The 14,064-nt window shown below is 38.3% G+C and overlaps 1 protein-coding gene and 1 non-coding gene across 2 annotated transcripts; one reads left to right on the forward strand and one right to left on the reverse strand.

Annotated features, from left to right (window-relative positions):
• The first annotated feature begins 271 nt into the window (after positions 1-271).
• On the forward strand, positions 272-3,291 carry LOC149835465 (S-adenosylmethionine synthase 3-like). Its single transcript, XM_090010541.1, has 2 exons — positions 272-333; positions 1,900-3,291. Exon 2 carries the CDS (start codon positions 1,900-1,902, stop codon positions 3,073-3,075), a length of 1,176 nt encoding a protein of 391 aa, XP_089866667.1. The 5' UTR covers positions 272-333; the 3' UTR covers positions 3,076-3,291.
• A 3,746-nt stretch (positions 3,292-7,037) lies between these two features.
• Positions 7,038-7,125, reverse strand: LOC149835466 (small nucleolar RNA snoR114). Its single transcript, XR_016432907.1, has one exon. It is a non-coding gene; the product is annotated as a small nucleolar RNA snoR114 (small nucleolar RNA).
• Positions 7,126-14,064: the final 6,939 nt, after the last annotated feature.

A 14,064-nucleotide genomic window follows, 5' to 3' on the forward strand; every position in this document is an offset into this window, starting at 1 on the left:
AAAAAAAAAGAAAATAAAAAGAGAAGGGAATAACCCACCATCGATCCACCAACTCTCCCAACAAACCATCTGGGCCACAACTTTCCACCAAAAACCTTCACATTTGTGTAGAATGCAAGTCAAATTAAACGAGTGAGGACAAACCCACATGACCGACTGCACAACATGGCCCTTGCATGGTTGGTAGAATACCAACCTCCCCAGTGATAGTGTTGATGAGCAAAGAAGAAGCTATAAATAGCTCATTCCTCTCTAGCTTCCTCGTCATCCACCATACTCCACAATCTCCTACCTTAGCTCAATTTGCACTTATTTCACACAGGCTTGTGGAAGGTATGCGCTTTTCCCTTAACCTTTTGTAGGCTCATAGCCATAGGGTTCAAAGTTCACATAGTGATTTGACCAATCAAGTCTCAAAGGCTCGGACTGGACTGGGTTGGCTTGGCTGCACTTCAAGTTTCATTGTGTTTGAGGGTCCGAGTCACTGACGTGCCTAATCAAGCCAATTTGACTAAAGGCCTATTACAGTTAAACCTACTTTAGTCCCCGCTTTACTCGAAACTTTTTTTGTTTTTGTTTTTTCCCCTGGTATTTATGGATATCTTCTTATGTCATGCATTTGTTTGGTTATTTGATTGTTAGAATTGCAATATCTTGAAATTTACTTTTGTATTTCCTTCCATCTCTCTCTCTCTCCTACCCTGGTTCATGTATTCTAAACTATCAATCTCCATTTGTCTGCTACAATTGGTCCATGGGAAGCTCCCCAAACTAATTTCTCTTTCCACATGTCAAATCATTAACAGATCCAACGGTAGCAACATAAGTGATGGATATCATCATCCTTGCAACTAACTTTCTCTGTAAGACGGTTGTAAGGAACAGAACATAGGCAGACCAGAACTGAAAACAGAGCATTACTGCTGCGTAAAAATTCCATCTGTGGTAACTTGTTCATGATCAATGCCTGCAACCAAGTTTCACTGTCCAGTGTCCATCATAGATGTGAGGAACAGAACACATAAACCAGAACAAACAGAGCAGTATTGTTCTCTTCGGCCCACTTCTTTAGTTGAATATCCTTCTTTGCTCATGAACTCTATTTTGTTCTCTTCTTTTCTATAAATGCTAAATATCTTCTTGGAGGTTGAGATGAAGGTCTAGTTGAAATTTTCGTGTTTACTTTTCTTACTTTTGCTCATCCTTCTTTACAATAGCGTATGCATCTAATGTTTGAAACATAGTTACCAGAGTGGGAATGGGAATTCGCATGAAATCATGATTGAGGGAGTGAGAAGCAAGTAGGAAGCAGCATATGAAATCGTTTAGAAAGTGATATGTAAAATTACATGAGCATAAGAATCAGAATTCTTACATGAACCGAGATTTCTGAGGGAATCACGATTTTTGTTCAGACAAAGGATTCCTAGTCACGACAAAATCGAGATTCTCAGCTTATGAGAACAGGGATTCTTGAAAAAGTCGGGTTCCCCAGTCGGGAGAATCGCGATTATCATATCCTGAAATTGAGTTTCCCATCATTGGGATTCATGATTCTTAATGATTCTAATTTCACTATTTACGAATAATGATTCCCATGTAGCATAAGCGATTCTGGTAACTATGGTCTAAACGAGAAGTTAAGATTCCCAGTCATGAAATTGACATTCTGGACTTTATGAGAATAGGGATTCTCAATCAGGAGAACTGAGATTCTCGTATCATGTAAATGAGGTTCACGTCATCAGGATTCGTGATTCTTGATGATTCTGATTTCACTTTTTATGAATCATGATTCCCGTGTAGCATAAGCGATTCTGGCAACTGTACTCTAAAACACTCAAAAGCTTCTCATTTATATCAGTTTTTGCTGACTGTCAACAATTTTGGCCGTTGCAGATGGACACTTTCCTCTTCACCTCAGAGTCTGTAAACGAGGGCCATCCTGACAAGCTGTGTGATCAGATCTCAGATGCCATCCTCGACGCCTGCTTGGAACAAGACCCAGACAGCAAGGTAGCATGTGAGACATGCACCAAGACAAACATGGTCATGGTCTTTGGAGAGATCACAACCAAGGCTCAAATCAACTATGAAAAGATCGTTAGGGACACATGTAGAGAGATAGGCTTCGTCTCTGCAGACGTTGGCCTGGACGCCGACAACTGCAACGTCCTTGTGAACATTGAGCAACAAAGCCCAGATATTGCTCAAGGTGTGCATGGCCATCTCACCAAGAGGCCAGAGGAGATTGGTGCTGGTGACCAGGGCCACATGTTTGGATACGCCACAGATGAGACTCCTGAGCTCATGCCTCTCACCCATGTGTTAGCAACAAAGCTTGGTGCGAGACTCACTGAGGTGAGGAAGAACGACACCTGCCCATGGCTGAGGCCTGATGGGAAGACACAAGTCACTGTTGAGTACAGAAACGAAGGAGGTGCCATGGTCCCACTGAGAGTCCACACAGTTCTTATCTCCACACAACATGATGAGTCTGTGACAAATGAGAAGATAGCAGCAGATTTGAAGGAGCATGTGATCAAGCCTGTGATCCCATCAAAGTACCTTGATGAAAGGACCATATTTCATCTGAACCCATCTGGTAGATTTGTCATTGGGGGACCCCATGGTGATGCTGGGCTTACGGGGAGGAAGATCATAATTGACACCTATGGAGGGTGGGGTGCTCATGGGGGTGGTGCATTCTCAGGCAAGGACCCTACCAAGGTGGACAGAAGTGGTGCCTATATAGTTAGGCAGGCTGCAAAGAGTGTGGTTGCTTCAGGCCTGGCTCGTCGCTGCATAGTTCAGGTCTCATATGCAATAGGGGTGCCTGAGCCACTCTCAGTATTTGTGGATACTTACAAGACAGGGAATATCCCAGATAAGGATATACTCACTCTGATCAAGGAGAATTTTGATTTCAGGCCGGGGATGATTGCTATCAATTTGGATCTGAAGAGAGGGGGCAATTTCAGGTACCAAAAGACTGCTGCTTATGGGCACTTTGGACGTGATGATCCAGACTTCACATGGGAGACTGTTAAGCTGCTCAAGTGGGGAAAAGCATAAACTGCAATGCTTTAAGGATGCATACAACCTTCATGCCATTTTCATTTCCTATTTTTATCTATGTTTTCGCCCGAGTCTTTTGTGAGAATAATTATGCAGTTGAGATCCTCCATTTGCAACTAATGCACATTGAAAGAGATTTATGTTGTTAAAATCTGTCTGATCAGACTATGAATTTAATGACTAAATGGGAAGTAGAACACGTTAATTCAAAAAGCAAGCTTGCAACTTCCCTGCTCTGAAAGATTAATCTTGAATACCAAATTATTGGAAATGCATAACCACAATGCATAGCCACAAAGCTGATAGGTCTTGAACCCATCTATGATAAACTAATGCAAAGACAAAATATTGGCTTCGCAGACAAATAATACCATTTGAATATTTGTAGCCAAACTCAAAATTAAATAGATCATTACCTTTAAGCTTCATCGACTTTCAACATTATAATGTTCTGTTTGTCAAGTCCGTAGGTTCTCTGTAGTTCTGAATCTAGAAAGATTCTTATCCTTGTGAATGATTAGGATTCTCAATTGCACATCCATCTTAATTTATTACATATTGCACTATAATTGCCTGAATTTTTTTCCTGGTGAAATGAGGTTGAAAGGTCAAATTGTATCTTCTTTAATGATTGTAGTTCTTCGATGGATATTCATGGCCAACCAAAGTGTTCGAATTTTTATAGATTTCCCGAGAGAATTTCTATGTTTCAAGTTTTGAGATGTAACCAGTACTGGAGCTGGTCAATGGATAAATGATGGTTTGAAATTTTCAAGTGTTCATAGTCTTTCAAAGGAAAACAGAAACTTTCAGGTGTTCATAGATGCTTGCTTACCCATATATGTAGTGTTTTATCCCGCTCTGTGTCCACTGTTTAGGGGTGTCAACGGGTTGGGTTTGGTTCGGACCCAGATGAAACCAGACTTGGAATCTATTTTCAGGTATGGTATTGGGTCCGGACCCATGTCTAATCGGGTCCACTACAAATCGAAACTCGGGTCCGGTATAAAATTTTACAAACTATACCCGGATCCATGTATTAATAGGATCTTCGGGTCTGAACCCGGGTCTTAATCGGTGCTGCTAACTGGACAGAAATGACATCGCCCACCTGAAATTGAACGGTTTCAATGACTAAGATTGGAAGAGATTTTTGTCTAAATTCCAGAAATTCCCTTCACCAGAATAACATAAGTAAATGCCGCCCAAAAAAAAGGATGAAAATTGCATGTAAATCATGAAAACGAAAACCTGAGAACAATAATTAGGAAAAGGAAAGGTAGAAGAAGGTGGTGTATTAAAATAAAACACGTAACCGAAAAAAAATCCAAAAAAAAATCAATGAAATGGCCAGGCCACCAACTCTATGGACAATAGCCCACCTAAGTTGAACTCTCTCTCTCTTTTCCACAGAAAGCTGGGGTTAGGCCTAAGGGTGCCAATCGGGGCGGGTCAGAACACCTCAACACGAACACAACACATTTATTAAACGGGCCTGATGTGGCAAAACACGAACACGACCTATTTATTAAACGGCTAACCCGACCCGACCCGATTAACCCGTTTAATAAACGGGTCGGGTCGACACGATTACACGACACAGCGACCCGTTTATTAAACGGGTTGACCCGATAACCGACCCGAGTAACCCTAATAACCTGTCTAACCCGAATAACACAATTAGTGAAAACTAAAAAAAAAGATAAAATTTTCTTTTACAGCACATATATATATATATATATATATATATATATATATATATATATATATATATATATATATATATATATATATATATATATATATATATATAGGAAAAAAATATTAAGAGGAAAGAGGTTTAGATAATAGCCAGTTTTTGTTTTCCGATTATTGACACCTTCTGTTGACAGTCAACGAAAATCCGGTGAACAAAGGAATCCAGGTGACTGCTCTAGGGTGTTCCCTAAATACATTAAAGAAAAAATAAACAGGAAAAACAAAATAGAGTTAGTGGTCGCCAGAGGCCGCCGTGTGTTTTCCCAGCTTGCAAATATTCTTGTTCACTAGTTTTATGCAGTGAGTCACCAAAATCCCCTTTAAATCAAAGATCAAACTAAGAAAAAGAAAACCCCTCTTTTGAGAAGAAGGAAACAGCGAGAGGAAGGGTCAGAGAGCCTTCTCGCCAAAATTTTGAGGACATCTCGAGGGATAGGGAGTCTGACGGCAACACTCGATGGAAGGTCCAATTTGAATTGTCGGAGATCACCCATCTCATCGCCGAAAAAGCCCCAAACGTGTTGTGAAAGCGGAATCATCTCGATCAACACCCACTAAGGCATCGGTCGAGACCTATAGTGGTTGGACTCCATCGTCGGCTGACTGGGGCGAACTCCATCGGTGTATCGTCGCCAAAACTTGCAGCAATGTTTTTGAGAATAAGTGAGGGTTTAACCCTCTTTGGTTTTCAGAGAAGAGAAAGGGTCGAGAGTACCAATATTAACATAAAACCTTAACTCCTAACTTTAATGTTAACACTACTCTGGTAGGGTTAAAAGTTAATATATATATATATATATATATATATATATATATATATATATATATATATATATATATATATATATATATATATAAACGGGTTGCGGGTTGACGAGTTTGTGTAAACGGGTTCACCCGCCCGCCTAACCCATTTATTAAACAGGTCAAACGGGTTGGCGGGTTGGCATACCCCTAACACGAACCCGACCCGTTTAATAAACGGGTTAGGCGGGTTGACCCGTTTACGACACGAATCCGTTTAAGCCAAACCCTAACCTGGCTAAGAAGCGGGTTTGCGGGGCGGGTCAGGTCAGGTCAGATTTTGCCACCCCTAGTTAGGCCGACCTCTACCTGTTATACAACCTTACCATTGAGATTCAAACTTGCAACACAAGGTGACTTGCACTAACTGCTCGTGCCAGACAAGCTGAGCTTCCGTCGGTGTGCTTTTACATATGCATTTTCTCATGAGGATCTTGGGAAAGATAAGGTTTTATATAAATATAAAAATAAAAATAAAAATATAGATATTATAAGAATCTAGGAAAAAAGTTTTTTTATTGTGTTAATATTGGGTTAAAGCCATGATATTTTCAAAGCAAGTAATGTTTTGAAAATATCATGCTTTTTTCGGTAATAATATCATCTTTTGAAAATATTTTGATTTTATTGCGGTATTTTGAAAAAGGTGGCGATATTGGTGACTAGAACTTGAACTTAATTTCTTCTACTATCTTATAGGGTTGCAAATGGGTCGACCTGATATTGGATCCAAACTTCAATGAGTGGGTCAGCTTCTAGATCTAGGTCGAGCTTGAAACACATGATAGAGTGCTGAATTTGGGCTGGATTCAGAACAAATGTAGTGAGTATTTTGTGTAAAATCAGTACATTTGACCACATTTTCAATGGGTGCATATCAAGTCAGAGCCAGCTCTGAGACGGAGAGTTATCCGTCAAACCTCGCTATGATAACCATTTATCCATGCGATGAACTGCATCCCAAATACCATATATATATATATATATATATATGAACTATTTTTCAGCCGTTCATTTTGCAAACCTTAGATCCGTTCATCAACGGCTCTAAAAAAAGTGGGACCCATTTAGAAGATGAGGAGTCTGATGTCATTCATCCATGTGAAAAACGGCATCTCAAATACCATATATATGAAGTATTTTTCAGATGTTCATTTTGCAAACCTTAGATAGATGCCATTCATCAACAGCACTAAAACGAAAACAGGACCCATTTAGAAGATGAAGAGTCGAACCCAACCATGGTATTTGGAATGCCGTTCATCGCATAAACGAACGGCATCAGAACACAAGGTATCTGATGATATCAGGGTCTCAGATTTTTCCTGTAATTTCCGGATCCAAACGTGACCCACCTGAAGAAGATAAAAACGGAAAAGAGAAAATAAAAAATGTTTGAGCTCAGATGCGCCGTCGTACGTCACTACAATCGGACAAGCGTGGAAGGAACTCAACTCCACAAGGGCGCCAATTTCTTCACCGCTCACATTGAATTTAAGACGAATCTTGTTTTATAAAAAGTTTAAACTTTTGTAAAACATTCGATATGGGACTATTGTTTATTTCAATTCTCGCGTCAACTGCTCAAACGCCATGAAGATAATGTTGTGCTCGAGACAGTAGACACAAGTTACTCAAAATTAAGTATTTTACTTAATTAGTATGGAAAAATACCGTTGCAAGCTTACTCTTCGGGTCAACGAATCAACGCCATGAAGATAATGTTGGGCTCGAAACAGTGGACACAAGGCTTTTTTTTTTTTTTTGTTGAAAGGCAAGTCAAAGCGAGTGAGGACAAACCCACATGACCGACTGCCCAACATGGCCCCTGCATGGTTGGTAAAATATCAACCCCCCAATCATAAGTGTTGATGAGCAAAGAAGAAGCTATAAATAGCTCATTCCTCTTTGGCTTCCTCGTCATCCACCATACTCCACAATCTTCTACCTGAGCTCAATTTGCACTTATTTCACACAGGTTTGTGGAAGGTTATTTGCTTATGTCATGCATTTGTTTGGTTATTTGACTGGTGAAATTTACCCGAAACCCTAAACCCTAAATAATAGATATCATCCTTGCAACCAATTTTCTCTGTCCAAGACGGTTGTAAAAAACACAACATAGGCAGACCAGAACTCAGAAAACTGCAGTGTTGAACCCACATGACCCTGTTAAGTCACTGTGGGCTTTCAATGCCACCAACTTTAGAAACACACCATCTGTGGTAACCTGTTCATGATCAACGGCACAACGCAAATAAACCAGAACAAACAGAGGAGTACTGTTCTCTTCGGCTCACTGTTGGCGATTCTTCGTAAACAGACACAGAAAGCATACCTGAAGATGCCATGGCATGCGAGTGTGGGTGTTCGGCATTCTCCTCAGCCGATCGATACCCACGATGAGCCCAGGCCTAAGGTCGACAATGAGCAAAATCCTGTACCGCGTAAACCTTATGTGGTATATGGGGTAGGCTAATAGCTATGAATCTTTCATCATTTCATGTCAGCCTACCCCTCTTATATATTGGGGAAAGAGATAATTACATGAATGTGGTCTCTCTATATTCACGTAACTCCCACTCACTAACTTTCCATTATGTGGCCCACTAATAGTGTCAAACCAGGTCACCCAATGGGTTTGACCTAGATCCGTTATGTCCAACATTCTCTCACTTGACCTATTGACACCAAAAGTACACTAAAATCGAGGTTTATACCGTTATCTTGATTTAATTCTTCATGTGGGTTCACATGCTACCCTTTATTACAAGAACGGATCATATGAGTCATGGCGATGAACACTCCTTTATGAAATATCATATTTTCATGTACTACACTATAATTCACGTTCAATACTTTAGCATGTTAAAATTACATTTATGAATATGTTAGTCTCTTACATATTCTATTGGTCCTTTAATATTGTTATTCTGCTATTCTCTCTAACCCATATGAGAGTTCCTTTATGCAAAATCAACAATATACAAAATCACAGAGAATCAAATTCAAATACACAAATGTGATCACATAATGTATTGTCATACATCAGAAGCAATAAAAAAAACTCATGCCCTTTACATGTTGAAAATACAATCCCGGTGATAACCTTTTAGTAAGGAAATCCGCAGTCATTTCCTTCCTCCCAATTATATCAATACATATCGGATGATTCTCAATCCTTTCTTTAACAACAAAGTATTTTAACTTCATGTGTCGACACGAGGTTGAACTCTTATTGTTATTTGAAAAGGATACGGTTGCTTCATTATCACAAAAGATCTTTAGTGGTCTCTCAATAGAGTCTATAATACCAAGACCTATAATGAAGTTTCTTATCCAAATGGCAAGCGACGAAGTCTCGTATAGAACAATAAATTTTGCGTCCATGGTATGCACATCTGTGGTAGACTATTTTCTACTTCTCCATGAGACAACACCACTCGCTAGTAGAAAAATTTATCCAGTAGTGAATTTTCTACTGTTAATACACCCTCCTAAGTCTGCATCAAAGTATCCAACGACCTCTAGGTGGTCAACTTTTCTGTAGGTCAACATATAGTCTTTTGTTCCTTGTAAATAACACATGACCTTTTTCGATGCCTTCTAGTGCGCAATGCCTGAATTTAATTGATATCTATCAAGCATTCCCACAACAAACGCTATATCAGATCGAGTGCAGGTTTGCGCGTACTACAAACTCCCAACTGTCGAAGCATACGTGACCGCTGCCATCTGAGCCTTCACAATATCATCTTGAGGACAGTCCTTTAAACTCAATTTATCTCTTTTCACTATGGGTGTCAAACTAGAAAAATAATTCTCCATCCCATATCTTTTAAGAACCATAAGGATATAGGATTTCTAAGAGAAGCCAAGGACACCCTTAGTTCTATCACGATAGATCTCGATTCCAAGGACATATGTGGCCTCACCCATGTCCTTTATAGCAAAATGAGAGGAAAGAAAATCTTTTGTTTCATGTAATAAACTCAAATCATTATTTGCAAGAAGAATATCGTCAACATATAAAACCAAAATTATGAACTTACTCTCACTAGTCTTTATGTAAATGCACTAAACAACAATGTTTTCAGTGAATCCAAAGTTCATAATTACCTGATTGAACTTTTTATACCACTGGCGGGAGGCCTATTTAAGTTCATAAATTGACTTCTCCAATTTGCAATCTAAATTATTCGAGTCATCTATACTAAAATCAGAAGGTTGCTGCACATATACCTCCTCGTCCAGATCCTCATTCTGTAAGGCAGTTTTCACATTCATCTGATGTAGCTCTAAATCAAAATGAGCTACAAGCGACATGATTATTCTCAACGATTCTTTAGTTGATACAAAAGAAAAAGTCTCATTATAATCAATGCCCTCTATTTGTGTGAAACCTTTTGTAACAAGCATAGCCTTATACCTCTCAACATGACCTTTAGAGTCTGTTTTGGTCTTATACACCCATTTACAACTAACAGGTCTGACTCCATCAGGTCGAGGTACAAGATCTCACACTTGGTTTTTTGTCATAGAGTCAAGCTCTTCTTTCATGACATTGATCCAATGTGTTGATCTTTCACTTTTAATGGCTTCTGCAAATGTGAAGAGATCATCATCAATGTCTATGAAATCATTAGACTCTTATAAATATACTATATAGTCTAGATGGATAGCAGATTTCCTGATTCTTGTGGACCTCCATACAGGTACTACAAGTAGTTCAAAATGAGCCTCTGTATCCTGTTATGGTTGTATATTCTCATCAACAACCGGATCTAGTTGGGATTGATGTTCAGTGATCGAACTTTCTCTTACATTATCCAAAGGGACAATAATAGGAAAATTGGGTCTTTATCCTTAGCAGGTGTGATACCTGAATCTTGTATTTCCTCAAATTGAGACACATCTATTCCAACAGAACCATTTTTCAGAAATCTTGCTTTATCTGTTTCCACTATCTGTGGTGTATGAGATGAACAATAAAACCTAAAGCCCTTTGACCTTTTTGGATAATCAATAAAAAAATCACTAGTCGTCCTAGGATCAAAGGCTTTTATATGTGGGTTATACAATTTATCTTCTATCGAACATTCCCATATGCACATATATAACAAAGAAGGTTTTCTACCTATTCATAACTCGTAAAGAGTCTTTTGAACAACTTTCGTAGGAACCTTATTCAAAATATGCATTGTTGTTCTAAAAGCTTCACCCCACAAGATCAAAGGGAGGTTTGAGTGATTCAAGATCACTTGAACCATTTTCTTAAGCGTACGGTTTCTTCTTTCAGCTATACTATTCTAGTAAGCACTACCAGTCATGGTATACTGAAGTACAATGTCTTTATCTTTAAGAAACCACGTTAATAGCCATTCCTTTTGTCTCATCTCAGTGAAACGATTATAATATTCACCACCTCTATCAGACCTGACGACCTTAATAACTTCATAAGTTTGTTTCTCTACTTCTTTCTTGAAGTCCTTAAAAACCTAAAAGACTTCTGATTTTTTAAATAATAAGTAAAGATACATATACCGTGAGTAATCGTCTATAAAGGTGACAAAATACTTTTCACCCGTATAACACGGTGAAAAAGGACCGCAAACATCCGTACGCACTATCTCCAACTTTTCATTGTTGTGTTTGGCATCTTTCTTATACATGTTATACTGCTTAGCCTTTATGCAGTCAACACATGACTCTATATTTGTGAAATCAAGGGATCCAAGAATTCTCTCTTTCATGAGTTTTTGGACTCTCTCTTTCGAGATATATCTTAACCTTCGATGTCAAAGCAGATATGATTGAGCATCCTTTATGTCACATTTAATGTCAATCATTGTGTTTTCAATGGAGTGAAATTTTCGAATTTGGAATTTGGTTCTTAATCGATACAAACCAGCACACATATATGCAGAACCTATATACATTGAATTTTTCATAATAATAAGCTTGAAATTTTTAAATTTAAATATAAAGTCAAACTTATCAAGTTTTGAAATTAAAATCAGGTTCCGACTATAGGATGGAACATAGAATGTATCGACCAAATCCAATATGAATCCTGACTCTAACATAATTTTGCAGGTCCCAACGTTCTTGACATGCAAACACATCCTATTTCCTGAAAAGATGCTTCTTTCATTCCCTGTTGGTTCGCTCTTATTTAAAAATGCCTGCATAGAGTTGGCAATGTGTACCATGGTACCAGAATCAATCCACCAACTATGCAATGGAACATGAATTAAATTGCACTCAAGAGAAACAAATGACTTATTACCTTTATTTTCAAGTCACTTCTTATACTTCAAACAATCCATCTTCTTATGCCCCTTCTTCTTGCAGAAGAAACACGTTATAGAAGAGCCTCTTGACTGGGATTTAGCTTTCGCCTAAGAGTTTGAGCTCTCCCCAATGAATTTCTTCTTCTTTTTCTTCTTGAAGGAGCTTTTTTTTTGCTTCGACCTCTGTTTATTCTTATGAGAGGTCATATGTGCACTTGACACCCTCTCACCCTTCAATCTCTCCTCTTCTTCAACACACTTAGCCAAGAGGTCATTAAAGGATCACTCATCATTACGTGTATTGTAGAAGATTTTAAAGGGTCCATACTCAATAGGTAACGAGGTTAAGATCAGATGGACCAAGAATGAGTCATAGACGACAAACTTCATGTCATTAAGTTGAGTCACAATATTTCTCATTTTCAGAATATGTTGTTGGATGTGACTGTCGCCAGAACATTTCATAGACACTAATTTGGACATGAGCGTACTGACTCTTGCCTTAAGAAGTGACGAATTGAGCTTCAATCGCTCCCAAAAATTCCTTCACTGTCCTGTAGTGAAGAATAGTGTCTCGAATATTTTGTCACTCGAGATTGCAAAAATAACAAGCTAAGTCTATTCAAGCGCTCCCACTTCTCAGAGGTAGCCTTCTGATCGACTGTACTCTGCTCTGTAAGAGTGGGAGGTTCGTCAATTCTAAGGGCCAGATCTAGATCCATATAGCCTAAAGTGAATAATATAATTTCTTTTCAATAAAAAAAATTTTGATTTGTCTAAAAGAGGGATATTACTAGAACTGTCGATAAGGAATGAACCTGATACAACAAGGAATAAAAACGGAAAGACATTACTATTATTGCTCAAACGAGACTCGTGATAAAAATGTAAAAATGAAACCATTTATTTTCACCTTTTCTGAGACAAGCACAGTTGAACCATTATCGTTCCACTTTGGTAAAAACAATAATACTCATAGTTGCCCTGTCTCTTCAATTCACAAGAAATTGACTTTAGTTGGTGAAACTAGCAGATCATGTAAACAGAGGCAATTCAGCACTGTACCTTTGGGTACGAATACGCTTTATGGGCTGGAATACACATATATTATTACACCCTATGTGAATTTGGAACACGACCTACCTTTGGGTAGAATCGATGTTTCATAAATTCACACACAATCATAATAACGAATCTTAATACGGTCTAAAGAATTCTTAATCAACACAACTCAGATCACTTTAGTGATTACATGAATCGGTCAATCAAGATCTTTTTCCAAAAACATATTCGTTTTATAGAGCATGTCCATGCATACATTTTAATGCAAATATATTCATGACAAAATATATTTTATATCATCAAAATACAAGTTCATGCTTCTACTTATATGCATAAACTAATTTTGATGATAAAATATCATGAATTTAGTCATAATTCATGCTTAAAACATCATGCATAACTTAACCAACATAAAACACATAAATTAATATGCATAAGTCATGCTTTCCATACAATAAACACTTTATAAAGCATAAAAAATAACAAAAGCATTCACATATGGCTAAAACTCGGGGTCCACTAGTTGGAATCGATCTGAAAACACCCCAAACCCGTCAAAAACGGCCCCAAACCGGACATCAAAGGGTCCAAATTGGTTCTGAACCTTATAAATCAGTGCCAAGTATGAACAAAGTTCAAAAAACCTATAACCGTATTTCAAAATCCCTGTATCTTCATATATTTATAAAAACAGGGTATTAGTATCTCGAAACTGATGAAAAATTAGAAGGAACCGATCAAAAAAAGCTCTGAACCGATCCCCAAAAGGGCCATATCGATTCTTGATTCAGTTCAGGTGTAAACAATATCTGAACCCTGTTATGGATCCAAATAGGATTCAGGTTTGACTACATCCAAAGAGGATCCGGGTTTGACCTGATCCAAACAAAATATGGGTCTGATCCGGTCCAAAAACTAGATCTGAGTCGCCTGGATTAGATCCAGACCTGAATACCAGGTGGGTCCAGATCATAACTCGGTCCAAATAGCTCTGGATCTTTACCTGGTTCAATCAGATTGGACCAAACCCAAAACTAAATGGGTCCGGTTTTGATCCAACCGGGTCAGA

The sequence above is a fragment of the Nuphar pumila genome, chromosome 6, assembly GCF_984573655.1.
Source record: "Nuphar pumila chromosome 6, dmNupPumi1.hap1.1, whole genome shotgun sequence".
Lineage (NCBI taxonomy): Eukaryota > Viridiplantae > Streptophyta > Magnoliopsida > Nymphaeales > Nymphaeaceae > Nuphar > Nuphar pumila.

Bases quoted from the DNA above. Each gene is read 5' to 3' on its own strand.
- LOC149835465 (XM_090010541.1), top strand. From the start codon at position 1,900: ATGGACACTTTCCTCTTCACCTCAGAGTCTGTAAACGAGGGCCATCCT.